This window comes from Protopterus annectens, chromosome 4.part0 (genome assembly GCF_019279795.1).
Source record: "Protopterus annectens isolate FY-2018-M chromosome 4.part0, PAN1.0, whole genome shotgun sequence".
NCBI lineage: Eukaryota > Metazoa > Chordata > Ceratodontiformes > Protopteridae > Protopterus > Protopterus annectens.
In genome coordinates, this window is record NC_056733.1 from 1,887,379,748 (window position 1) to 1,887,407,385 (window position 27,638).

The 27,638-nt window shown below is 38.1% G+C and overlaps 1 protein-coding gene across 3 annotated transcripts in view; it reads right to left on the reverse strand.

The window, feature by feature from the left end:
- Positions 1-27,638, reverse strand: part of LOC122800063 (rho GTPase-activating protein 7-like) — a 988,694-nt gene that overhangs the window by 295,606 nt on the left and 665,450 nt on the right. For all 3 annotated transcript variants that reach the window (XM_044069557.1, XM_044069559.1, XM_044069558.1), the window contains 2 exons: positions 18,991-19,054; positions 16,071-17,461 (listed from right to left, as the gene is read on the reverse strand). In XM_044069557.1, coding sequence (XP_043925492.1) covers positions 16,071-17,461; positions 18,991-19,054 — 1,455 coding nt within the window. The remainder of the gene's footprint in view (positions 1-16,070; positions 17,462-18,990; positions 19,055-27,638) is intronic.

Consider the following 27,638-nt stretch of genomic DNA (forward strand, 5'->3'; position numbering starts at 1 on the left):
TGGCAGGGAAACAAACAGACTAATTAAGGTTTTTGATCTAGACGTGTTTAAGAAAATGGCAATGCTGGAGTTAGGAAGGTGAGAATCAACAATCTTTTGTTTACAGGTAGAGACAATGAAAAAATCTAACGCCCAGGATTCCCCTAGCTAATAGTGTCCATGCAGTTTTGTGATTCATAATGGTTATGGGAAAAAATAAAACTGAAAAGTGCTACAAGGGAAGGGTCTGGGTTATAGTACAGCATGGTTTTGGAGAATAAGGAGGTTGAAGAACAGGGTCTGGGTCAGAGGCAGGACAGCAAAGGTGTTGAAGAGTTATAGAAGAGCATAAAAGGGGTGACTTAGGAACATATAGAAAACGATTAATGAGGCTTATCAAAACAAAAAGAAAGTAGAAACCTGTTGGATTTGTTAGCTACATGAGGATAGCCATAAACAATAAGGAAAGAAAATAAGCAGGAGAATAAGTGAGGGAGGGTATCAGTGAGGGAGTTATGTGGAGGCCAGAAATAGGACAGCAAAGTGCATTAAAAGGCAAAGGTAGGAACTGGAGAAAAACTTTGACATAATGAGGGAAAGAAAGTCTTCTTCAGCTCTGTGGGGTAAAGGGAGAGTACAAACAAGGAAACTGATAAACTAACATTGTAAGGCCGAATAAAGGAGGCTAAGATGGAGGAAAAAATTCTAAATTAATATTTCTGCATCAGTGTTCACCAAGGCAGAAGAGAGGAATTCATACTTGGAGGTCAGGACAGCAGCATTAGGGCAAATAGAAATGAGGAAATAATGTCTGAAGAAGATGCTTGGGCACTACCTAATCTCATAGGCACAGAAACTGGAAAGGTTCTCATCTGGGGTCTTTGGGAGGGTGATACCAAGGGATTGGAGTCAAGCAGTTGTGGGGTTCATCTTCAAATGCAAAGCAAACAGCAGCCTAGAAAACTATAGGCAAGTTAGACTGACTTCATTTGTCAAACAATGATACCAACAGGAGCCACAGAGTGGTGGGTTGGAGGTGCTGCCTCACAGTTTTTGTCTCTCATTTGGGTGCTTTTTGTGCAGATTCTGCATGTCCTCCCACTATGTACATGCATTTCACCTAACTCTTCCCACATCTCAAAGATCTCTGTTAGAATTGCTGCTCTTCCAAATTTGCCTGTAGGTGTATGTACTATGAATGGGTGTCTCTGTCTGTCTGCATGTGTATGTGCCCCTGCATGCAGTTTGTATACGTGTGTGTGTGTGTGTGTGTGTGTGTGTGTGTGTGTGTGTGTGTGTGTGCGTGTGTGTGCATGTGTGTGTGTGATGCGTGCACGTGTGTGTCTGTGCGTGTGTATGTGTCTATCTGAATATCCATGCGTGTGTATCTATCTGCATGAGTGTGTGTGTGTGTGTGTTTGTGTGTGTGTCTGTGTGTGTGTATGTGCGTGTGTGCATGTGCTTGTCTTTGTGTGTGTGTGTGCGTGTATGTGTGTGTGTGTGTGTGTGTGTGTGTGTGTGTGTGTACATGTCTACTGGCATATCTGCACATGTGCATGTGTGTGCGTATGTGCGTATGTGTCTATATGCGTGTGTGTGTGTGTGTGTGTGTGTGTGTGTGTGTGTGTGTGCATGTATGCATGTTTGTGTATCTATCTGCATATGTGTGTGTGTGTGTGTGTGTGTGTGTGTGTGTGTGTGTGTGTGTGTGGGTGTGTGGGTGTGTGTGTGTGGGTGTGTGAGTGTGTGTGTGTGTGTGTGTGTGTGTGTGTGTGTGTGTGTGTGTGTGTATCTGTATCCTATGATGGGCTGGTACCTCATCCCAAATTAGTTCCTTTGACTGCACCCACATGATACAAGCAGTCCTGAAGTTAAGGCTTACAAGGTTCCTGGAAGAGAATGGACTGTTTAGTGAATTCCAGCATGGATTTACAACAGATAGATCCTGTCAGACTAATTTGACCTTGTTCTGTGTCTTGATCATCAGACAGGACTGCAGAGGCAACTTAATTGATATGATCTGTTTGGATGTCTAGAAGACTTTCTGTCTGGAATCACAGGCATTTTGGAGAGTTGGGAAGTTTAGTGGTGGACAGTAAACTGTATGAGTGAGTGGAGAAGTTGTTAAATAATAGGGAACAGAAGAAGACAGGTGATGTTCTCAAAGGGAAAGTGCCATGCTAGGAGACTATATTGACAGAGAAAGCAACAGTAAATATGTCCTAAACTCCACATGGTCTACATTGCAAAATGAATTCTATGTAACTTCTGGTGACACAGGACATGTAAGTTATTGTTACTAGCTCTTTAGATGTACGCCCATATTCCACATCTCTCTCTTCTTTCTTTGGCCACTTTTTCATCTTCACTACATCATTCTTTTGGCACCCTGCCCAGTTCCTTGTATTCATAGCTGGGTCTATCTAACCAGACTTCCTCTGAAAGGGTTGGGACTGGTGCATAGCTTAAGGGTATCCTGGGGGGGTCTGGCTTACTACTGTCACCCATGAGGGATTTTGATACATCTGGGGCAAGCGTGCAATAGGAATGTGTAGCATTTTGCCCCATCTTCAGAACAGCTCAACTATGTCCCCACTATTTCCACTTTAGACTATGCCATCCAAGCATAATCACCTTAGCCTCCATCAGGGATTGTCACAGGAGATGTCCACTGGACAGCCCCCTCCCCACCTTGGATGGTAACACCCATCCTTCTCTGCCGCTCCATCAGCCGCCTGAGCCACTAACTGAACCCAGGCTACCTGGGCCATAGTCGAGATTTTATCCCTCTATGCCACCAGAGTGACCATATTTCCCTCTTTTAAAGTTAAAGGTCCATAGGTTGGTACTAGGCTATCGGCCCTAGGGCCTATACAAGCCTAGCCATAACAATTCCCTGGCTATTTCTTCCCACAGTATTTACTTCCCTGGACCCCTGTCTAGCAGGGCGACTGGCATGATCCCCGGGGTGAATTTCCTATCTCCCATCCAATCATCAAGGTCCCTTTTGAAGAGGGTCAAAGAGGCGCTTTGCTTGACATGTATAGACAGTCTATTCCAGAGTCTGGGGAGTCTCTGGGTCAAGAACCTATCCCTCCAGCATGTTTTGTTCATTGTGATGACAAAGTTTAGATCCCTGGAGTGTGTGGCTCTGAGGGATTGGGATTTCTTTAAGTGCAGCATGTCCAACAGCTCTGGGTTTGACATGGCCTTCTATGTTAAGCAGGGATCACCTCTGAGTAGACGATATGCGACAGAGTATAGGTGGAGATTTTTTAGACGGTCAGCACAGGGCATCTGCTTTAGGCCTGTGATTCTTTTAGTGAGGTAGTTCTGCGGCCTTTCCAGTTGTTGCAGATGTCTTGAGAAGTGCATACCAAACGCAGCGTTGTAGTCTATAATGGGTCTAATGAGAGAGGAGTACAGTAGGACAATGGCCTCCTTTTTTCTGGAGGAAAAGCCCTTAGTGATGAGGTGTGCCACATAGAAGGATTTCCCGATGATGTGGTTATCGAATGTGAGACCACTATCCATCTGTGTCCCTAAGTCTCTTATCACACTTTCGGTGTCTAGTGTACTGCCACCTATGTGGTAATTCACGGGTACATGTTTTTTCCCAAAGGGGATTAACTATACATTTCTTGGCATTGAGCTTGAGCCTATGGCTCTGGCACCAAGCATTTGTTTCTGTAAGGCCCTTTTGTAGAATATCCACATCATTTGGGGATTCAATAATGGCTCCCAGTTTGCAGTCATCTGCGAACTTTGTTAGCCAGAGTCCCTTAGTGCTGGCCTGTACTTCAGAGAAGTAGATGCCAAACAAGAGCAGTCCCAGGACTGAACCCTGAGGTACTCCACTTGTCACTTGTCTGGAGCTGGATTTGGAATCGGCTACTTTTACAGTCTGGGTTCTGTCAGTAAGCCAGTTGGCAACCCATCGAGTGACATAGGGATTAATGCCCACCTTAGTAAATTTATCTATGATTCCAGAGTGGGGGATGGTGTCAAAGACCTTGGTGAGGTCCAGATAGGCTGTGTGGTCCACCTTACCACCTTACCCTTGTCCACAGCTCTGGAGACTGATTTGAAGAAGTCAATCAAGTTCAGGAGACAGGATTGGCCCTTCATGAACCCAAACTGCATGGGGTCCAGTGTTTGAAGGTTGCCAATGTCTTTGTTTATAAGTTCCATGATAATACGCTCCATGGCCTTGCAGATCAGGCTTGTCAGACTGATGGGGCAGTTGTTCCCGGGATCCAAGGTGGAGTCCCCCCTTGTGGAGTTGGATAACTGTAGCTGTGCGCCACTCAGTGGGCACAAAGCCTGAGGAGAATATTTATCTTTGAAATGCATGTGTTGCATTGCATTGACCACTGTAAGTTAACCTTTGCCCTATACTCTGCATGTCATAGGCTACATCAGAATCAACTTTTTTATATATTCAAGAGCGTTTTAATAATGAACTTTTCAGTTCTTAGAATCATGTTTAATTCTGGAACTGTCCATATATCTGCCTGGATTCTTCATTGACCTACTGCATGTTGAAAATTAGACAGGATGGTTTATACTGGATATCTGGTCTTGCTTTTGATGAGTTCTTTTTTTTTTTTTCAAAAATTTCTTTATTGCAGTTTTTTAGGTTACAACATATAAGACGTTATACAATAAGATACACACAACATACAACAAAACATAACATTCTATATACAATATATTCAAATAAGTCACTTCAAAAATCCAGTTTTTGTACTAACCACAGTGATAAGAAGAATAAAACAGTACCATTAGTTGTTTATTACATATACTAGGGAAAGTCAAACTAAAACCTCTTTATATAGGGTATGTGTTTTTTTAATCAACTTATCTTTGCAAATATTTATAAAATGACAATGTTAAAAAGGTTCTAAGTATATCCTTATTGATTGTCTTACATATATTGCATATTTCACTTTTAGATTTAATATTTTTACCTCTTGAGAATGAAATCTAATAAGTATTCCCAATACTCTTGGTAATATTTACGTTTCTTAGTAACATATAGTAGCTTGTGGGAGGCAATGTATTTGATTGCTACATTTCTAAAACCTTCCCATGTGAGTGGGGTTGCAATAGTCCAATTCTTTGTAATATAGAATGGAGAGGACATGTATTTTGATCAGTTCTTGCTGCACAACAGCTTAATTCTGAGACAAGACTTCAGTAGTCTTTGCGTCTCGACACCATAGTAGTTTTCACAGTTTCTGTTTTCTTTTTTGAACTTGCACTAATGTCTGTGATCCCCTCTGAAGAATTTTTTTTTTGTTACTTGTTCTCTAACCTGTGTATCTAGTAACATTTTGCAGCTCCCATCATAGTAGAAGCTCTGTCTCTCTGGATTTTTCCAGTCATTTCATTTACGTTATTTTGGTTCTCAGGCCTCAGTAATACAGCGGAGGTAGGTAATTTTTCTTCTCCACTTTCTAACCATCAGCAGTTGAGCTGCTGAGAGGATGAGTCCTTACAGTGGAGTATTCATGTATTGCAAGAAGGCAGTCCTTATAGCTTTTGTTGCAGCTCTTTCTGAAGATATTCTTCATTCTTGGGATAGTTCTTTTCACCTGTGCATTGTGCTGAAGATAACACGGACTGAATGCCATATATCCGAATTCCTATTAACAAACAGATTTTCTGAATTCCTGGCTTGTGTATTGTATACCCTTGTCAGATATGAAAACAACAGGTAATTCCTGTCTTAGGTTCATAGGTTAGTACTAGGCTAACTGCCTTTTGAGCCATTTTAAGCCTAGCCAGTTATCCCTTGTGATATTCAAGCCCTACACCTTGTGTTTGTAAGGCAAACACCTTAACCATTAGGCCACCCTCCCAACCAACAATAGACTAAAGGAGAACTCCACCAAAATGACCATTTTTTTACTTTTTGAAAGTAATTTTCCTTCCCTGTAATCCAATATTAAAAATGCAAATGCTACATACAGAAAAAATAATAATTTACTAACTATTCCATTTGTTTTATGCCTGAATTCGTTTATCTTTGCTTTTTTATGAAATCCTACATTTTCTTTCCTATGTTTGTCTCATCATCTGTGACATCAGGTAGATTAGCAGGGGCAGAATAATTAGGCTAGGTCATTGATCTAAATATAGAATCATTAAACATATCTTTTAAAGATGGTTATTTAAATGTGCCTCATCAGTCACAGATTACCAGTAACGTATCTCAGGGGAGCAGTGTAGCCTGAATCTACATTTCTGAGTCTGAATAAAAGCAAGCGTTGCAAGCTTAGTTTTTTAATGTAAATGAGCAAGAAAATTCCACCCACATATTTTTTGTTTCTTAGCACAAGTTAGTTAACTTTCCCTCTAAATAATCGAAAAGAGTAGCAGAAGATAGAAAGGAAATGCATTCATCTTACTGTTCTGAGTTTTGTCAGTATTTGAGTTTGTACTTTTTCTGCATTGTATTTTCTATAAAAGTATATGCTATATTTTTGTTTTCTTTAGCTAAGACAAGTCAATGAGTGAGGATGATTAATGTAAGAGACTAGCTACAGTTTCAAAAACACAAGTCAGTTCATCCTGAATAACACATATGAATCACAAAGGTGAGATTTTTCATTTTTGAACATTCAACTACAATAACTGGTTTTAAAAGAGCTGCTAACACAGCTATTTTTTTCAATTATCACATTCCATGTATCTTAAAATACTGTATCATTGATGGCCACTAAAGAAGATCAAAGAAAACAAAGTAATGAAAAAGATAGGCCGATGTTGAAAAAAAAGAAAGCAATCAGATTACTCTGGTAAACTGGAACAGAGAGGGAGAACCACAGTAAATTATCATCCCATGGCTGTCTCTCTATCCTTATAAAATAATGTCAGGGAGGTGAAAGCCTTGATTTTCAAAACAAACTCACACAGCCTTCAGCCCAGTTCAACTCTTTATTGCAATCAGTTTCAACGGCAACAAACTTATTAACAGGGGATAACATACTTCTTAAAAGATCTTTTCCTTCTTACAGTTACATTTCATAGATTCATTCTTTTTTCATGAAATTCTTAACATATTGACAGAATATAACTTTGAATTAACATTGTATTCAACTACAGCTAGGGTGGGGTGAAGAGGGCCTCCACACAAGTGTTAGGGAGCACAATCAGCAGTGGACAATGAAGTGTAAAGGCATTAGGACATGGCAGTCCTCCTTAGGCTCAGACAGGAGACCCTTTTTGCTTTTATTTAGAGCATGAGAGCAGAGAGAAGGGACCTTTTTTTCCATACTCTCAGTATAGGACATGAGGAGTAAGGCTTAAGGATCTGGCACTTCTCCTTACAGAAGGGTGGAGCACCAGAATGGAGAAGTGACCTTTTTTTTTTTTTTTGCTCCTCAACTTGTTGTTGAGGTGTGCCAGATCAGGCAGCGGCACAGGATGCCATATGAGACAACATGTTAGCTTTCATTCTTTGCAAAACCAAGCAAAAAGGCTAACTGTGGCAAAGGTATTTTATCAGGACAGAGGTAATTCAGTAACATGTGTAAGTTACTTTTTATGTTCTTATTAGCTTTGAACAAGTCCCAAAGGACATGCTTTACATGCCCCAAGAACCAACTTCATGCCTCCAACAATGTCCTTTCAATTTTGGCAATATATGTTGAAGTTCACTAGGTATATATAAATATTTGTGGAGATATTCCTATGGAAACAATTCTAATTTTCTGGAACAAGTAGCCTATTTCAGGATCCCATTTATTTTTGAATCACTGTGTATGGGTTAGTTCCTTATCTATTATCCTACCAAACATCAGCTTGTATCTTGATTGGCTTACTCATAGAGCTGAGCATTTTATATAGCCTACTAATCAATCTAAACAGCTTCCAACTTTGATTTTTAACTGATAAAAATGTAAATCATCTGGATATATCATGCTGCTTTAACACTTCCACAATCAAAGCATAGTGCAGCCTTAATTACTTATAGACTAGATAGTTTAACTCATTAAATCATACCGCTTCTCAACTCTGGGCAAGAAATAAATGCTGAAGCTTCAATCAGCTAATCTCAGTATACCAACTCATAATAAGGTTTTTAATCAACTAAACAGATTCGCCATGCTGTGCTTTGAGAGCAACCTAGTATTAGTAGAAGCCACAAAGTTCCTCCATGGACTAACTTCCAACATTTCCATAGCCCAGTTATCAGCATCCATTGTTGCCTTATAAACCTTTGGAAGGGTTTCTGATGTCTTGTCTCATAGGATCACCCTAGGTCATGTTGTTCCACAGCCAGTATGCCCATGATGCCAGTTGCCACCAGCTAGTCACAGGGCATATGCAGAATATTATTACATGCACTGCCCACCAGTGCTGGGAGCCCCAGTACTCCTGTCTCTTTAGACAATAGCAATTTATCCCATGGAGTTTCAATTTTTCTCCTCCCACAAATTAAGGATAAGATATAGAGTGATTTGCATCATAAAAATATATTCTTTCTGGTGAACGCCAAATAGCCTGAAATGTATGTAATGTTAAACGCAGAATAAATATCTGGACTGCTTATATTTGTTTAGACTTTTTCAATATTCAGGCTTTACTTTTTTTTTTTAATTTTATGAAAAACATTTACATTTAAATACCTAGATATTTAATAATATTATCATTAACAACCCATGACAGCACATTGAAAAGTAGGAGTGGGAGTGAAATTTACTGCTATACCTTGTGTCTGGAGCACTCAATCTTGTAGCCAGATAACTGACCAAAATTAGGTAAAAGTTCAAATAGTTTAGTAAGCTGAATCTCCAGATTTTGAAGATAAACCAACAAATCTTCAGTGCAGAGTATAATTTTATTTCTGCCACCCTGTAGCAAAGTCCTCAATGTCTAAATACCTAAGTACAATCTCCAGAGGCTCAAGATACAAAGCCAGCAGAAAGGTTACTGAGAGGAGACATCAATGCCAAGTGTTTCTACGTAAACAAAACCGAGTTGACAACTCTGTGTTTACCTTTACTTGCACATAGTCACTCCATAACATTTCTCTAACATATGTTTATATTTTTGCAGGAGTCCCAACAACCCCAGCACGCAGAATTAATAGTCCCAGCCAAGCCTATCAAATGCAATTTTGGCATTCATTTCTGACCACAACAATATTATGACCAGTCTTTTAGCTTCCTGTATTACTAATGATATGCTGATAATATCATCAAAAGCCCATTTCCTGAAACAGACTCACATTGATCCAAATGAACCAATACAAGTAGTGCTGGGACCAGACTGGACACCAAACTTCCATCATTATCTTATAGTCTCAGTTATAGACGATCATAGGTGTATACGAACAAGTGCTGAGCAAGTCTTTCCATTCCTTTATCACTGAGTCCACAGATTCTGTTCCAGTGGAGGGAATATCCCTTACCTGTAGAGCTTGATTAATCTTACCCAGCAGTTTTAACAACAACAGCTATCCCCTCACCTAATGCAACTCTAAAGTTATACCATATGTCTTTGCTGCAACTGCAACGACCTGCACATCAAGCTATGTGTGTCCTCAATGTCTCACTTAACTTGCATATAGTCACTAATAATAAATCCTGAAATATTATCAGAATCTGATCCATGCTGTTTCTACTGTGTCCATTGCAGGATATCTACTCTAACAAATAATATGTCACTTCTAAGTTGGCTACTTTGAAAATTCATGCTTTCTAAGCCCCAAGTAAAATTTCCAAATATATCTTTTGCAATGCTCTCATACTGAAACCTTTTTGTTGCTTAACAATTTCAGTGTTTCCATGTGTTCCTTCTGTATTTCTTCATCTAGACCTTCCATCTCACCTTTTCTTCATACCTTGCCACTGTCAAACCCATTCCTGCTATTATTTCAGTGCAACATTATTTTATCCATGCACCCAGACAGATGTACTCTTATCAACTGTATCTTCACTGTGGCCTTAAACTTAACCCACTCCTCTAATTTACTCAGAGAGGAAGCTCTGTCATTATTACCATATTGGGGATATTTTCCCAACTACCAATCATGAAAAAAACAGGAGATTGCAAAAAGAGTTATTAAACAGTGTTTTGCTTCCATCTATTATCTAAAACTAGATCAAGAATCACAGAGACTTATGAACCATATATTGTGATTGTCTTCCTTTGATATATATATCCTATGTGTTGTACAGTAACTAGAGCACACTTTTGAATAAAGAAAGAGTCCCACCTTCTTTCTTTGGCTGCTAAGTTCTCCAACCCTATCATTGTTAAAACTTGCAGAAATACTTCTCCAACTTTGGAAATCAAAGGATTCCAGGACCTCCCTGCATGTCCACTTCTGATGGTACTGAATCAAAATTTCCTTCCATTAGTATTATACCTTCACAGAGCCTCACTGATTTCATCATCATCATCATCTGCTTTATTTCAGCCAATGCTGTTTCTGTGTGACTGGATACTCTAACTATAGAAATTTCAATCACCAATCTACTTCTGACTGTACCTAAGCATCTTTTATTTTCTGCTAAACCTTCCTGAATTTGAAACACTACCCCATAAGCTGTCAAAATGTCTCCTCCCCCTTTTTCTTGACCTTTTAAAGATACTGAACATACAGTTTGATAACAGATTTTAACAATTTATCATGCTTGGGGTTTTAAAAAAATACATTTCCTGAAAGAGAACCATTTGGGGTTACTGTTTTTAAATATATATTAATATCCTGTCTCTACTATTCAGGTTTACCAACCCACTAACATTCCAGCCAGAGCTTTCTTGCCCACATCTTCACTGTACATTATTTAACATATGTGTAGTAATAATATACTTCTGATATTCTTCCATTTTAACAAATCCATGTATGTCCTCAAGTTACATGTTGCTCAGAGAGCTTTATAACCCCAAATATGGAGTAAACATGCCCAAAGCACTGACCTTTTCATTTCCCTGCTCCTAGAGAAATACCTTAATAAAAAAGAACCTCTCCCTTGATAGACTAAAGGAAATCCTTTATTTAAAATCAGTATGTTTTCTCTCTGCAAACATGCCATAAGACTTCTTTAGAAAAATTAAACTACCAGAAAAGAACATTTAATTAGTTTAACTGCGGTGGTGGTGCTGCGGTAGCGTTGTCGCCTCACAGTAAGACATTGTCCTGTTCGATTCTCAGATAGAGCGTTTTCTGTGTGGAGACATGCGTGAATGGGCATATCTTCGTTGAAGGTTGTGCGTCAGGGCTGGCAACTTGGCACGTAAAAAATCTACTGCCAATCATTAGTGGACTGGAGTTCCGCTGTGGCGACCCCTAACTGGGAAAAGCCGAATGACGCAACAACATCAAGCATGGCATCATACTTCAATGAACCAGTTATTTTAATCTAAATTGTTGTTATAGAAACACTGCATATAATTAATCATCTTTTTCTCTTTAGTTTCAACACACTTTTGATGTATATGTATTTATTTAACCCATAAGCAGTGTTAGCACCCATCTTCAGTCATGAATCCATGTGAAATGTACTGATAAGAGCTATGTGCCTTACCATATCTAAGTCCACAGGCTTCTACATAACAAAAAACTGCCAGCATTGTTTACTGTGGTTGAAAGACAAAACTATTAAACATCTGAACTAAGATGAAACAAGGGTGTATCACTATTGTATTGCTTTTCTTCCATGCAGCTAGCAGTCATGCCAATCAACATCAGAATTGAGAGAAAATGCAAAGTGAATGAGGATGGAGGGCTCTTCAGTCTTAGATGTAATCAGTAAAAAAAAAAAAAACAGTGTTCCCAAAGTATTTGCCTCTGACTTGCTGCATGCGGATAACTGTTATTTTTACACACAATAAATGTGACCTCCATGATGCAGTATGATTATTGAAACGTGTCAAAACTGCTGTTCTCAGGCCTTGAAAATTTACCACTAAAGAATAGCCATAGAAGACAGACTATGATTACTTTTTATTTTATTTTTTTTTGTTTGCTTCGTGCATTTATTAACAGTTAAGTACACAGGTTCAAAGACCCTTTTCAGCTACAACCTGAGCCAAGAAGGTGCACATGCGTTACTTCTACTTTGGTAGCCATCTTTCCCTAACCCCAAATGTGCTGAGAGTTACCATAGGATTATGTATGCCATTGACTCCTTTGGAAACCTGCTTTGACACATTTCACTGACTATGGCCTACAATGCTTGTCAAGAGAGAAGTTAAAATTGCTTTGACACATCACACTGATTAGAACTTAAAAAGTCTGTGAGGATACAAGTATGCACTGTGATTATCATCCTTGTTTATTCTTTGTAGATGTGTGTTTCATCATGTAAAGAGCTACCAGTGATACTGTGAAAAGCCCTCTGCCTCAGCTAAGAAGACCACCATACTATCAGTAGTGCTCCTAATGAAGGCAGTATCACCATCATTATGTTGCAGAGGCTTAAACATCAGGTCACATGGATGGAAATCTATTATCGGTTGTCTGACTTCTGAATCCCAAAACATAGTCTGTACTACCAACTCGTTTACAGGGTTCTGCACTGATCAAAGCAAACACTAAAAAGAAACACTGAAGGCAAAACCTAACACAAAATATATGAATATCCTAAACATGGAGAAATTTCCTATTGACTGATTTCGGTGACACAAGTGTCTTCTTTAAGCAATGATGTGACATGATCAGGAATGCTTCATTTTTGAAAACTGAAAAGAGAAGGAGTAGAAAGAAACTCCATTGGCAGTTGTCCCTCAGGTCCGTAACTATTTATTTTTTTATTTTTATTATGACTCTCAGAGTCTAGGATTGAATTATAGAACCACCATAAGACCCATCAATTAATTAAATCACCTGCTCTAATGACTGCTACCTCATAAATTGATAATATCCACCAAACAATTGCCACATGGTAATTTCTTTGGGCCTCTCTGACAACATTCTTTTTCAGATACTGGGAAGTTATATACTTTTCCAGTGTTAGAAGGAGATTTTGCTCTTGATTTGTATACTTTGGTATATGTGAACATTTCACCACCTCCATTCTTAAGCTAAAACAATATTTAATGAGCAAACTGAATGCTCTTCAGCAATGCTGATAATTGCAAGTCTGGGGCAATTTTTCAGTGTTGTTCTCTAAATAATTCTCTGAGGAGTATAGTTCCCAGAAAGTACTATTGTGTGAAAGGACAACGGTACAAAATATATTGAAATGTATCCTCTGATGAAGCTGAGCCCCCAGGCTTCCCAAGAGGGTCACTGTGCCTCCCAGATTACGGCTTCTTAATTTAATCCACTTTAAAATTTCACAGAAATAATAATATTTCACATTCTGTGGCAATTCCAGAATTAAAGGGACCACCTTTAGCATAATAACACTTCCTTCAGTATTCAACATTCTAATCCATTTAGTGTGCAGCTTTTTGTTTGTTTATTTTATTTGCTAATTTAGTTTTTATACTTTCATATAATTCTTAACTGATATTTAAACTGAAAAGGATATCACCAAAATAAATTGATGATTATAAATGCTAGTTTATTTTGTTTATAGTACATTTTAATGAAAATGCAGTCAAAGAAGATGGAGTGGATGAACATAGAGTACGTTAAATAAATAGTGTCAGGCTGGAATTCTTTTTTTTTTCTCAATTTTTTTTTATTTTTCAAATACATTTGAATAACTTCCATAGTATTTGTATATAACATCTTAAATATATATGTACACTGTTTACATCAGCCTGACACTATAACAGAGCTCAATAAATGCAATTACTTTATAGGTATAACAATCCAGTTATCAGAGTGTAACTGTTCAGTTATTGTAAAGTGTCAGTCAATGATAAGACTTTTTCCATGGATTGTTAATAAATGGCTTGGAATGAATCCTTATCTGACTGGAATTCTAATGGTACAGAAACAACTAATATCCTATATAAAGCAGTTACAAACATGCTACTGACGAAAGGGCAATAATATTATGATTTCAGGAGGACATAAAATCAAGGATATTAGACATTCAACAGGTTATACATACAGCAGTTTTAATAACAAATATGTAAGTTATAAATGTAAAACTTCATTACACATACAGAAATCCTAGAATGAAGTCAGTAGACTTTATTTTTCAGTATCTAATCATTCAACAGGTTATAGCATTGTGCTTATGAAGAAGCATTTGAGGTCTCTGGGAGTAGGAGAAGAAAGCACATTAGTAGGACCTAACAATTCTGCACATAGAAGGTAAAAAGCAAATGCCTGAGGAAAGTGCTCCTTCAAATGTAAAACTCACCGATGTGACACATATTTGTCAAAGCAAAATGTTATGGGAAACATATGCAAATTCCTGGTAAATGAGTCAGATGGCAGGCATGAGCAAAAAAGTAATCTCCTCTGGAACAGAATCCCCCCTCCCCTTCATGTTAAACAAAATATTTTCCTCACCCTCTTCAAATACAGCTTGGGTGAATGAATATGTAACTGGAAATACATCTCCGGTCTCACCCCACAAACCCTCATGGAAAGGTGGTAGCAAGTAGTGGGAGTTGAAGTTGCTAGGCTGCAGATGATCCATATGATAAGTTGCCGAGTAATAACCTATGAGACAATAAACAGCATCCAGGCTAAACCATTCTGAATTATTTAATGGGAATCTGCACATATATGCCTTGTATAATGGCGTACACTCAGTTTTTTAAGTTTTATGCATACTTGCATGTCTTCAGTCAGGCAAAATAAAGTACAAAATGACCATACTTGCATCCGATTCTAGGAATGTAATATAAAAACATGCTTCACAGAAATAAAGAGCGCACAGCAGTTTGTTGAGTCTATGAAATGTTTGTAGACATCTTACAGGATTTTAATATTCCCATCTGAATTAATTTCTGAAATACTACAGATTTAAAAGGTAGCACTTTATGATTATTTCCACTTTCCATTGTAATGTGCCCTGTTTTATGAGTACGCATGGCTGATGCTGGGGTTGGAGAATTTAACTGTGAATCTTAAGACTGAGTGAAAAGCTATTATGAGTTACAGTCTAAATGTTGATACTGCACTCTTGTTTTTGTTGCCAGGATTATAGGCTGTTCAGCTTATGTTTAAGTAAGGTGGGTTGGATACATTTCATTAATGTGATCCTGTTGATTTGGATATTTCAACTTCTTGAATGTGAAATTCTGATGGATTTTGGGGTAAGGATGGCAGGGTTTACTAAGGACATGGGTGCCTATTTTAATAACTTTGGCACGTTCTAGTATAATCAAGACAAGTATTGAGACATCTTAAAATTAGTTAGAAATACTAAATAGATTCAGAAGAAATATCTGCAGAAAAATAAACTCATTCAATACATTGAAAATGATGCTGATGAGTTATTTACTGTGTATTTAAATGCCAAAATGATTAGTGTAGTGACAATTATTATAAAGTAATGACTTTGTAAGGTATTAGGACAAGACATTTATTGATGTAGAATATAAGATAATGTTAATCAGGAAAACTGTTGAACATCCTAGATAAGATTTCGACACAGTTTATGCTATCTTGGACAGCCATTTTTCTTTAACACTGTTAAAATTAGATGCCTAGAACAAAATTGTCTAGCATTGAACACATTATTCACTGAATGTGTAATGACATTAACTGTTTAATTAACTCAGGTAAAAGGGGGATATATGCATTAAAATAGCTGCTTACCTGAATGCAGAATGAATATTATTTTTATACTGTATAGCACATCTATGCAGTAGAAAATATATGTATGCCATCAAAACAGTCAATGAACTAATTAGATATTTTTGTAAGATGTGCATAAAGTAAATGAATTTAATGGAAATTAACTTTAAGCTGTAATTAATAACAAAGAAAATGCAAACTTCTCTGCCTGAGATATAGCAGAGACAGATAAGCTGATTGGATGTAGCACAAAGACAAACAGAAGGCCCAACCATCATGTAGTGGTAGCATTCTCACACATTGTATTAATTGATATTAGATTCACAATATTTCATATAATAAAATGAAAATAGACAAAATGGTTAACATGTGAGAAGCACAAAGTGCAATCATTTCAATTATGTCTGAGACGATCATAACTTACTTGTTAGAATGTGTTAATGATGACTCCATTGCCAGGTCTTGCTTATGCAACAGCTCCACAGACTGCAGTTCACTTTTTTCCTTATTTACAATTACAGTATTCTTTGTTGTTGCCTTTGTGAAATCCTCATCCTGATCCTTTTTGATTTCAGCATGGTTGTCTATTGGAGATGGTGGGCAAGGTGAGTTTGAATCATTTGCAAAATCTGAGTCTCCATCATCAGAAAACGTATTGTTCCAATGGCTGATCGATTTTTGTAGACCATTGACATGTTGAAGCACATCATCCAGTTCCCCAAAAACATTATCATCAAGTTCTGCTGGCATATTTGAGTTGTCATGAGTCATATGGATTCCTGGAACATTGTCATATATACTGAACCGGTTTTCATTATAGGCTAAAGGGCTACTCGGAGACCCTCTCTCCTTGCAGCTACTTGTTCTGAATCTGTTTCGTCTGCAGCCATGGAAACTTCCAGTTCTCCAGTTTACAGAAGTATTATCTATTGGTGATAAAATGCTATCTGTAAGTGCTTTAGGGAATGTGCCAGGTTTGTGACCCTGTGGGATTTGAAAAAATAGATTACCTTGGAAATGTCTCTCATTTTTTAGGTTCTGGTTCTGTATATCTGCCCACTGTGACTCATTAGCTAGATCAAAATCCACTGTGCAGCCGGCTTTCTTCAACTGGCTTCTGACACGGATCACTGGACTTGGAGTACTTACAGCACTGCTATTCTCAGATGGGCTACTGCTACTGCAAGTCTGGGGAGAAGAGGAAAAATGTCCCTTACTCTGTCCATCACAGAATTCAGAGATATTTATGCAGTTAAGATGCTTAAGTCTGTCTGCCTCAAAGCCTTTCTGGAGAACAGGTCCACTGATGACAGGCTTGCCTTTACTGCCTGAAGATTTCTTTAAACTGGAACTTCTCATGCGTAGTGTCTCCATCTTCTTCAGCAGGCTTCTGCCTTTCTTCTTTGGAGGCTTTCCCAAAACCCTTTCCTCACAGGTAAGGCTGAAGTGTTCCGTAGGGGAAGAGGGGCAGCTGAAAGGTTGATCAGGAGAAGCCACTTTGTGAGAAGAGCAGCGAGAAGAACTCCGACTTGTCTCCAAGTCATCAGAGTTTTTGGGAAAGTTGATGCTATCAGTACTACTTGAGCTGTGACAGGAGGTGGTGTCATGCCTGTCTCTTGGGTCTGAGAAAATTATTTCTTCATTATCTACATTATCAGTGTCAACAAGGCATGGACTACTAGGTAATAAAGCAACAAATTCCATGTCAGGGTAGGAGCGTTCCAAACTTTCCAGCCGTGACCAGCTTTTGTTGTGTTTCTGAAAGGTCCATTTGTTGCTTATTGCGTATGAGTCTTCCTCATCAGAATCTTCATCCTAAATTAGGAAACATAAAGTAAGTGCTAAAATTAAGTGATGAGTTTATACCTAAGACATGAGTAGCTAGAAATAAATTCAGATAATGTGCTTGAGCACTTGTAGAAGTCATTGTAGTAGGACAAATTATTTAGAGGATTTAAGTATATGAGTGAGATGTACTGGATTAGTAAGTCAGGTGTGTAACTGTAGCTACCTATCTATCTATCAATCATCTATCTATCTATCTATCTATCTATCTATCTATCTATCTATCTATCTGTATATATAGTGTTCTCTACACAGACCAAGCCCCAGGCTGCCAATCTGTAAGATTCCAAGTTATAATATTGGTTTCAATAAATATCAACAGATACTATATATATATATATATATATATATATATATATATATATATATATATATATATATACATATACACACATATACATATCAAATAAAATATTCTATAAGGCCTCACTCATCTGCTCCTGGATATTTCAGCACAATTACGATATGAGTCTCAATATTTAAGCAGGTAAGTGGTTGAGAGGAGGTAAGCCCAGTTCCATACCCCTGCTCCGTAATTACTGTCACTCCAAGGACACAGAATATTTAAATTGAATGCAATACTTAGAGTCATACCCACTTTATAAAATACATTTTCTCGCAGGTGAATTAATGCTCCAACTCATTTTTCTGGCTGTGTTATATAATACTGCACTTCTGTTTGTTATTCTTTGTAAAAACCCAGAAAAGCAAGAACAGGCTAATACATTTCAGGGAACTGTCACTTGGTGAAATATCCTACAGCTGCACCAATATCTAGGAAGTACAATCTCTCTAAATAACATCACATATGTGTCTACTAACTTTATGCACTTATGGCATTTATTTCCTTTTTTATAAACAACTTTATTTCAACCAGCAATGTGTAACTGATAGTATATATGTTAGTCACCAGACAATCCTCAGCATAAAAAGTACCTCACAAAACAGGACTTTTAATATGAAAATGAAATATTTAATTTAGCATATACAAAACCAGTAACTCAGTTCTTTCTTCTGTTTTCATTACCACTCAGGGTACTTGAATAGTAAGGCCCAGCTTATTAGTAAATCTAGGGCAAAGTTTGTTCTGACCCTGCTTAACTGTCGTCTCCTTTCTTTTTCTGATTGTATTTGTCCATAACAATGCATTATGATATATTTTGGTTTCTGTACATGACATTGGAATATGACATATCAATATCATATGTCTGAGCATTGTTCTGATATGCTCTGTTCAGCTAATTAACTTTATAGTAACAATACTTAAGACACACAAAAAAGTAAATAGCTTATGCTGATAAGTGACTAGAAGTCAGTTATTTCTGAAAGTAAGTTCTATAATTGCTAATGAATACTACTCTTTTAAGCTCTGTATAAGCCACTGAATTTTTTTCTTGTCACATCTCAGACCTCATCAGGTACATATACAAATCAAATGGTTGGTTATATATGAATGGATTAAATCTGCATAATAACAAAATGATTTAGGAAACCCGTACCCGTTTTCTGTGATGAGTAAATTCAAGCTTCATTGCTGCATACTTATTCAGTGTATTAAGTCTCCTAGGAAATAAAATAAAAGTATATATTAAAACTAGGAAGCCCGCCATACAATAGTCTTCTTGAACATTGCATGCTGTTATTAGCGTTAGGCGGTATAAACATATAGTACAGAATTAAGAACAAATCATTCCAAGGTACTAGTTTGTCTGGTGAGTTATACATTCAGGATTTCACCATTTCAGCTCTTCTTTTATACAGTGTTAATGACAGTAAAGAAAATACATATTTTTATTTTGTCTGGCTCCCTGAGTGCAAGGAAGCATGCCTACTTACTCCACATATTTTAAGTCCTAACCATAAAACTGAGAGTAAAAGTAAATTACTTGTTGATACGTTAAATATACCAAAGGCATCCATGGATGTGAACATTTAAATTATTATGAAGGACTAAAATATCTAAACTTGTACAGTGTCTCTTACAGATATCTCAGAGGAGATCTTATTCAGGTATATAGCCATTTAGAGACATCTATCTCTGGGAATGTTTGGGGTTACCAAATATACTAGAGAGAGAATCATCAGACAACCTATGTAGAAGATTCTATAGGAATGAGAAGTGTACTAATTGGTTCTCTGACAGAGTAGCTGATGCATGGAACAAACTACCAAATTACATTAAAGCATGTACTAGTTCAGATTAGATATTTTTAAGAACAGCCTGGACACATTATGGGAACAAATGTTTTGGAATATTGCCAGTCTAGAAGGGCATTAATGCCTGTGCTTGAAATATTTGTATGTATTTATGTATTAACAAAGGTACAACTATTTAGTAGTTATTTGTTTTGAAGATAATCAACTAAGTTGTAAATGCTCAGTATCATGGATCAAGCAGCAAACTGAAAATGTATTGGTTACTTAGCTAGCTAGTTAATGTTTGCTGACGAGAAAGACCAATTACTGAGCCTTAGGCTTTTTTACATGAGAGACTTGTGGAGGTTATTTATATTGTATGGTGAAAATGTAAGCAGGGCTGTTCATAGGTTCATAGGTTGGTACTAGGCTATCGGCCCTAAGGCCTATGCAAGCCTAGCCATAACAATTCCCTGGAAATTTTTTCCCACAATATTTACTTCTCTGGGCCCCTGTATAGCAGGGCGACTGACATGATCCCCGGGGTGAATATAGGTTCACCCACTGCTCCGAAATATGGAGTGTGCCAGAGAGTGTTTGTAGGAGCCTGTCTTGGAGAAAGAATAGAAGTATCTCACCTGCAGACTCTGCAATGAAATTAAACTCTGGTGAAGCTTTTCAGAAAGTCAAATCAATTTCTAAAATTATTAATGGAGAAGGATATTTCAGAGAACTGGAAAAAAGGCTGTGGAAGAGACTTTTGCATTTGAAAGTGATGTTTCAAACTCAAAGAAAATGCTGCAAATTCTGGGTAACACTGGAGTAGTTAACTGATAGAGTTAAAAGAGGCACACAGGGAAATAGGAATGGTAAGAGATCAGGAATGAAGAGCTACAGAGGGTGGTGGTGAGAAGATGGAAACGGGCCAAAATTCACAAGGATAATCGCGATTTCCATGCTGAAGATTTACCACTAATTCTGCAGAGTGTAGGACAGCTTCCTGACTATAGCATCTCTGAAAGCAAAGGGAATCCGAGACTTCACAAAACAGTTTCTTAAGTATTAAAGTCATTGAAAACAGTCCTATTAAATAAAAATAAACTGTATAAAAAAAAAATGATGTCCAAATAATGAGATTGTTGGGCAGCAGAACACCTATATGTTGACTTGGCCTCTCAAATTCCTAATTTCTACCATTTTTTCACCATTGTGACATGTTTAGAAGTGATTACTATGATGAGAGACCAGAAACAACAGACTATGGGTGGTATTCACAGTCAGTAAGCAAACTTGTTAAGGCAATCAGCATGGTTCACATGCAAGCACAGCTCTGGTGTGATTCATAAAGGCCATTTATGGCAATGCACAAGGGCCTTGAATAAGCTTAAGCACATGAACTGGGCTGGCTTGAACTCCCTCACCTCCTTCAATGGTATCAACTCTCACTCGCCCACAAACTAGTAAACCATCCACTAAATGTCCCATCCCTCCAGAATCTACTCCAACCCTATTGCACCACCAGACCACTAAGATCCAGCAACAAAAACCACTTGCAGATCACTAAAGCCAATAACTCTGCTGGTGAAGCACTATTCTCTTGCACCATAGCCAAATTATGGAACTCACTCCCACCCACAATTACCTCTATACCATCATGCACCCACTTCAAAACTTTACTAAAAGCGCACCTAAAAACATGCTGGCTATGCCCTTGCAACTCCCACTCTAATATCACCCACCCCATCCAACCACTACCTTTCTTTCCACTTCACTAACTACCTTGATTATAGCAAGCTCAGATGCTCATAAGTCTAGGAACTTCTTATTGTAACATTTGTTAATGTCTGTTATGTACTCCACAGATAAAGATTCTAGTTGTCTACTGATGTACTATTTTCTTCACCTGTAAATATGTTGTAAGTAATTGCTATGTAAATTGTTCATCGCTATGTAATCCAATGTAACTACTGTCTGTTTATTTTAACTGTGGAGCTTTTCTCCCCGGGCCTCTGCTGAAAATGGACCTACATCCAGTCGGACACTCCCGGTCAACAAATATAAATAAATAAATAAATAAATAAAGTAATACTGGGACACCAATTAGAAATGATGTAAAATGTCTTATGCTAATAAGCCCTCTTCCTGCCTGTTTGTGATTCATAGCCATGTTTTGATGTGTTTCTGCACCACCCACAGATACATTATAAAAGGCAGAATTGTGCCTTTTCTAATTACTTTGCATTTGGTGAAGATGCTCTCTCTTGCTGTTACCTTTGCTATTTCACTAGTGTGAACTGTTTGTCTTGGCTGAGCCAAAATCACTTTCAACCAGAGCAAAGATATAGACAGAGAATAACTCATCATAATTCTGATAATGGATTCAGAGTGGACAGGGATATTCTAAGGGTCTTAGTCAGCATGTATGGCCCTTACAGGGTACGGGGGAAGCATGACCTTTCTACCTCTGTGGATACTAAGGTAAGTATAGGCCTCATTATACTTGCCACAGGCACCTTCCGGGGACATACTGAGGACATTCTGGGTATTTCTCAGGCTTCTGCCTTGAGGGTACTTCAGCAGCTCATAGGCATACTCTTGACACATGTGGATCAGTACATCTATTTCTTGGTGTCACCTCAGGACTGAACTTGGACTATGCATGCCTTTTATGGAGTTGCATGTTTTTGAGGTGCTTGGTGTGATAGATTGCACCTATGTTGCTATTTGGGCCTGATCAGGTCCACAGTGGAGCGGTACCACAACAGGAAGGTCTACAGTCCATCATCTGCCCAGCATCCTGGCACTGCACATGATTTCCATAGCTGGCATGCTAGCTCGCACTACTGCCTTTTCCTATACGGTAGAATTTCCCGTGGTCATCTTGTTGGTAAGTGGAAATTGTTGCTTTTATCATTTGATTACTTATTCATAGCAAAATGTATTACTTAATAATAAACCCCATTTTCCTTTGTTCTGTTCCTCCTTTTTGCCTTTTTTTTCTGTTTTCAAATGATATAGGATATCCACTAGAGCCATGGCTCATAACACCTGTGTGACATCCAACAAGAGCTGCAGAGGATAATTTTAATATAGCCCTGTCCCAAACTTGTATCGTCATCGAGAGTATATTTGGCATGTTAGAAAGTTCACTCATCCTGTATACTTATGTTTAATATTATATCTCATTCATTTGCATTACTTTAAAATTCTCACTACATATCTTTAAATTCTATACACAATAATAATGACGGATAATAATTGTGTAATACTCCCATGAAGACAGCACAAATTATTTGGCAGTTTCTGAGTGTCCACGTTCTTATAATAAGAATAATACTTAAAAATCAAGACTTACTTTCCTTATAAATACCTTTTTACATAGTTTTGATAAATTGTTTAAACATGGGTATCAAATCATAATAAACTTAACAATGCTTACATTTGTAGTCTAGCAGTCTAGCAAATAAACCTTGGATTAGCCTGTGACTTCCCACCACTGGACCAGTAATCAAGAGCCTCAATCCTCACCACTGGCATCTGAGGGGGACGTTCACTGGGAGGGTAATAAGTACACACACATTATTTCCAAATGCAGCTCTCTGCATCAAGTGCAATTTCCCTTAAGAACACACAGAGACCACAGTCAGTCTGGGTCTGGTTTCTTTCTCTTTCCCCAGATCCCCAGTAAGACTCCCCACTGGCACAGCTATAGACTTGAGATCTCAGCTGAGGGACCAAGCCAGGACCTCCAGCACTCTCTCTGTCCAACCAGTGCTTTTTTTCCCCAACTCATCTGCAGTATTGCATTCCCCATCTGCTAACCAGATTCTCATGTCCTCAGGCAAATGGTAAGGGCTTGTTCAAGGTCTGCCTTCAAAAGTGGTGACTTGACACCCACTCACCCACCTATGAAAATAAGTGTTTAACTCAGCAATATAATCACACACACTTTCATCTGCCATGCGCCTATGCTCACGAAACGTTTTTCTGTAAGCTTCAGGTGTTAACTTAAAACACTCTAATAAACAGTTTCTAATTGTTTTATAATTGTGCTATCAGTATCAGACAATTTAGAAACAGCAGTTACAGCTTTACCATGGAGTAATGGGATCAGGAAACATACCCACAGCCTTTGGTCAACAGTATACTGTTTACATACCCCTTCGAACATATGAATAAAACTATCAAAATGATCACCCTCTGTAATTTTTGGAAGAAATTTACTGACGTTTATTACTTCTGGAATTTGGTTACTCCCTTCCCCATTATCTCTATGACCCTGACGAAGAGTCAGCATTTCTTTTTCATGTTGCCTCTGCCTCCCATTTTCTTCAGCTTCCAGACATCTCAGTCTCTCTGCTGATCCTAATTCAATTTGTTTATCATTTTCTTCAGCCTCCAAATGCCACAGTGTCCCTGCTGATTCTAGTTCCAACTGTTTGGCCTCCAGTTCAAGTCCTTTAAATCCAGATGGATTTTTAAGTCCTCTGAGGCAATACTGAGCTGTCCATTTTCTGAGAGTTGTACATCCTCAAGGCCAGTCTGGTTGTCCTCCTAGTTGTTGGTCTGTGATGTAGCTGTGGTTAAGGCTGCAATCATTTCTCCTTTAGTCAGATTGACGTGCTCCAGTCCTTTGGCTTGGCACATCTCAGCCAACGGGTTCCTTGTCAGCTTGCCATAATCGTCTGCTGACATCATTGTCTGCTCTCCCTGGCTAGATAAACTAACAAAAATATAAATAAAACTATTGTGATATAAAACTCTGAGAGTCTACTTGTCTGCTTGAGAGTACAAACACCTTCTTTAGTGACCACTGTTTACAGGCTACAGGAGTTCAACATCCACATCACTGAGTCCCAATATGGAGATAACCCACCACTGCAAACCAAATGTGATGTGGATGTCCCACCCCTGCCAACCAAATGTGATGACCCTCCACTGGACCAGTAATTAAGGAGCCTCAATCCTCACCACTGGCACCTGTGGGGGACATTCTCTGGGAGGATAACAAGTACTCACACAGTATGTCCAAATGCAGCTCTCTGCATCAAGTGCAATTTCCATTAAGAGCACACAGAGACCACAGTCAGTCTGGGGCTGGTTTCTCCCTCTTTCCCCAGATCCCCAATAAGACTCCCCGCTGGCACAGCTATAGAGTTGAGATCTCAGCTGAGTGACCAAGGCAAGACCTCCAGCACTCTCTCTGTCCAACCAGTGCTTTGTGTCCCTGCCCAAGTAGCTGACACACACACTCTATGAGGTTTGATTTGCACACACAAACACACACGTGCACACACACACACACACACACACACACACACACACACACACACACACACACACACAGCTGGGAAAGGCTAGCACAGATTTACTAGCTATGTCCCCTTCTGCCCAGACTATAAGGTAGTTATTACTGCCACCAGTTCCTTCTTATCAGCTATTTTAGGGCCCTTAACAAAGGGTGTCCAATTTTACCATATAATATTAATACTAATGCAAATTGCAGTTTGACCAAGAGCAAGGCTGTTAGGAGTGGCCCATGCAGTGTCACCAAATAAATATGCAAATACTCTCAAAACCTAAATATCTTTACACAGATCAGCCACAATGAAAAATTTAAATATATTCAATAATAAGTAATAAAAGAACAAGACAATATTAAACATACATTCACAGTGACATCAGAGTTCCAAACCACAGGAAATATTTAAAACAACATTGCAGGACAGTCTCAAATAAATAAAGAAAAATAATATCTAAAATAAGCTTCACTATATGCCTGACTGTATCTAAGAGAATTACTATAACCTAAGAACTTATGAATAGAGCAAGGCAGATGTGGTAAAAGGATCTTCTAGTTGTTGTCAGGTCCAAGATAGAATGTATAATGCTCTGTTTCACTCAGAGACTTCTCAAAATAATATCTCAAATTTTACTGGTGGGATATCTTGCAGAATGACATTGCTTCTTGTCATCTGATTTCTAGTTCTCAGGTGAAACCGTACTGCTGGAAGCTGGCAGTATTTAGCATCTACTTGGAAAAATATATAGACCTCAGATCTTTGGCAGATGCTGGAAGTCATATAACAATTGCATTCCTTCATGCTTTCAGGACTAGTAATTAGTTCACCCTAAAGACAATACAGCAAACTCCCCAGTACAGATGCTGTGTCTCTAGCTGCATTGAAAACTTGAGAGATAGCCTCTTTATTGCATATCCTAAAAAGTAATTTAATTTTAGCTACTTTTCAGAAGTTTGTTGGACTGAAGTTAGCCCTCCAGTTTCCTCTGTTAACATATACATTTAAACAGTTACAATACACTCTGGATACATTTTAAGCACAAGCGCTTTATAAAATAACTTTTCAATACACGTCTGTACAAACCAGTTTGATATACACGTCATACAGTTCTAATACAATTATAACACAAGCACATTATATAAATCATGTTGATATTCATAAATGACATATAATTAACTATAAAATTCCAGCTAGCTGTGCTGGCAGTATCTCCTTTTGTCATAAAGCCTTTCAAGGATTATAGAAACATTTTTTTTAAGATTTTTACTTAGTGTTTTTATTAATTTCTAAGTAATACTTCAGACATATCTCCCACTTTTATTAATTTGTATTATTTCCATACAGGCAACACAAACTATTATTTAACTCATTGGAGGGGCCGTGTACTTTTATGTCCAACCATAGTCTTTTCCTTGTATGGACTCTGCTTTTTAACATACTAGGCATGCTATTAAAACAGTGTGAGTATAATATCTTAACAAACTCACTTCAGCCTATGAAAAGACAATAATATTCTAATACCAGTCTTACAAGGTGTTCAATCTTTGATTCCTGAAATAATGCTGCTAGTGTAATACTAAACATACATCTAATATTTAAAACCATCTTAATGCCTGTAAATTAAACATATAGTATCTAGCCATTTAAACAACTAAGTTTACTCCATACATTTTCAAATGGACTTCTAACTCAAGTGCATAAAAACAAACTTAAACTTTTTTCATAACAATGCCACTGGCTACATCGCTATTAAAGGCATTGAACATTTCCAACTAGTTCTACCTATATATTTATTATTATTATTATATCTGTTTTTCTTCATATTATACAGCACATCATTATCAATGGTGGTCACCTATATGCGTTTGTTGCTATGTTGAATAAAAGGACAAATCGATATATTTATCCACATTAGTAACAATTTACTCTACTAGGGCAGCCACAGTGGTGCAGCGGTTAGCGTTGCCACCTCACAGCAAGAGGTTCTCTGGTTCAATCCTTGGCTGGGGTGCCTTCTGTGTGGAGTCTGCATGTCCTCCCTGTGGTCACATGGGTTTCCTCCAGATGCTCCAGTTTCATCCCAAAGACATGCTGTAGGTGGATTGGACACTCTAAATTAGCCCCAGGCATGAGTGCATGTGTGTGTGCCTTCTGTGGAAGGTTGGGTGCCGGGCTGGCAACGCGACACTGTAAAAACTCCACTGCCAATCATGAGCGGACAGGTGATTCGCTGTGGCAACCCCTAACTGGGAAAAGAAGAAGAAGGAGTAGCAATTTACTCTACTGCAGTAGGAGTTACTTTTATAATATCTCTCTAACTTCCTCAGTCATTTTAATATATGTTTTTATTTATTTATTTATTTGCAAGCAAATACTCTCCAAATTAGGAAACCCTGTCTCTGTTTAACCAAATGACTTCTTCAGAATAACATCTCTCAATGCAAAATGGTTTAAAGAGATCTACCTAAATCACATGTACTGAATCAATCAATTACTTTCAAACTCTCACAGTTTTGCTGCCATCATTTTTTAAAATGCACTTGTTATTTATAGGGTTAATGAGTGGCACAGTGGTGCAGCAGATAGAGATGTCACCTCACATCAAAATGTTCTCTGGTTTGATTCTTGGCTGGGGGTCCTTCTGTGCAGAGTCTGCATGTCCTCCTTATATTCACTTGGGTTTTCTCTGGGTGCTCTATTTTTTCTCC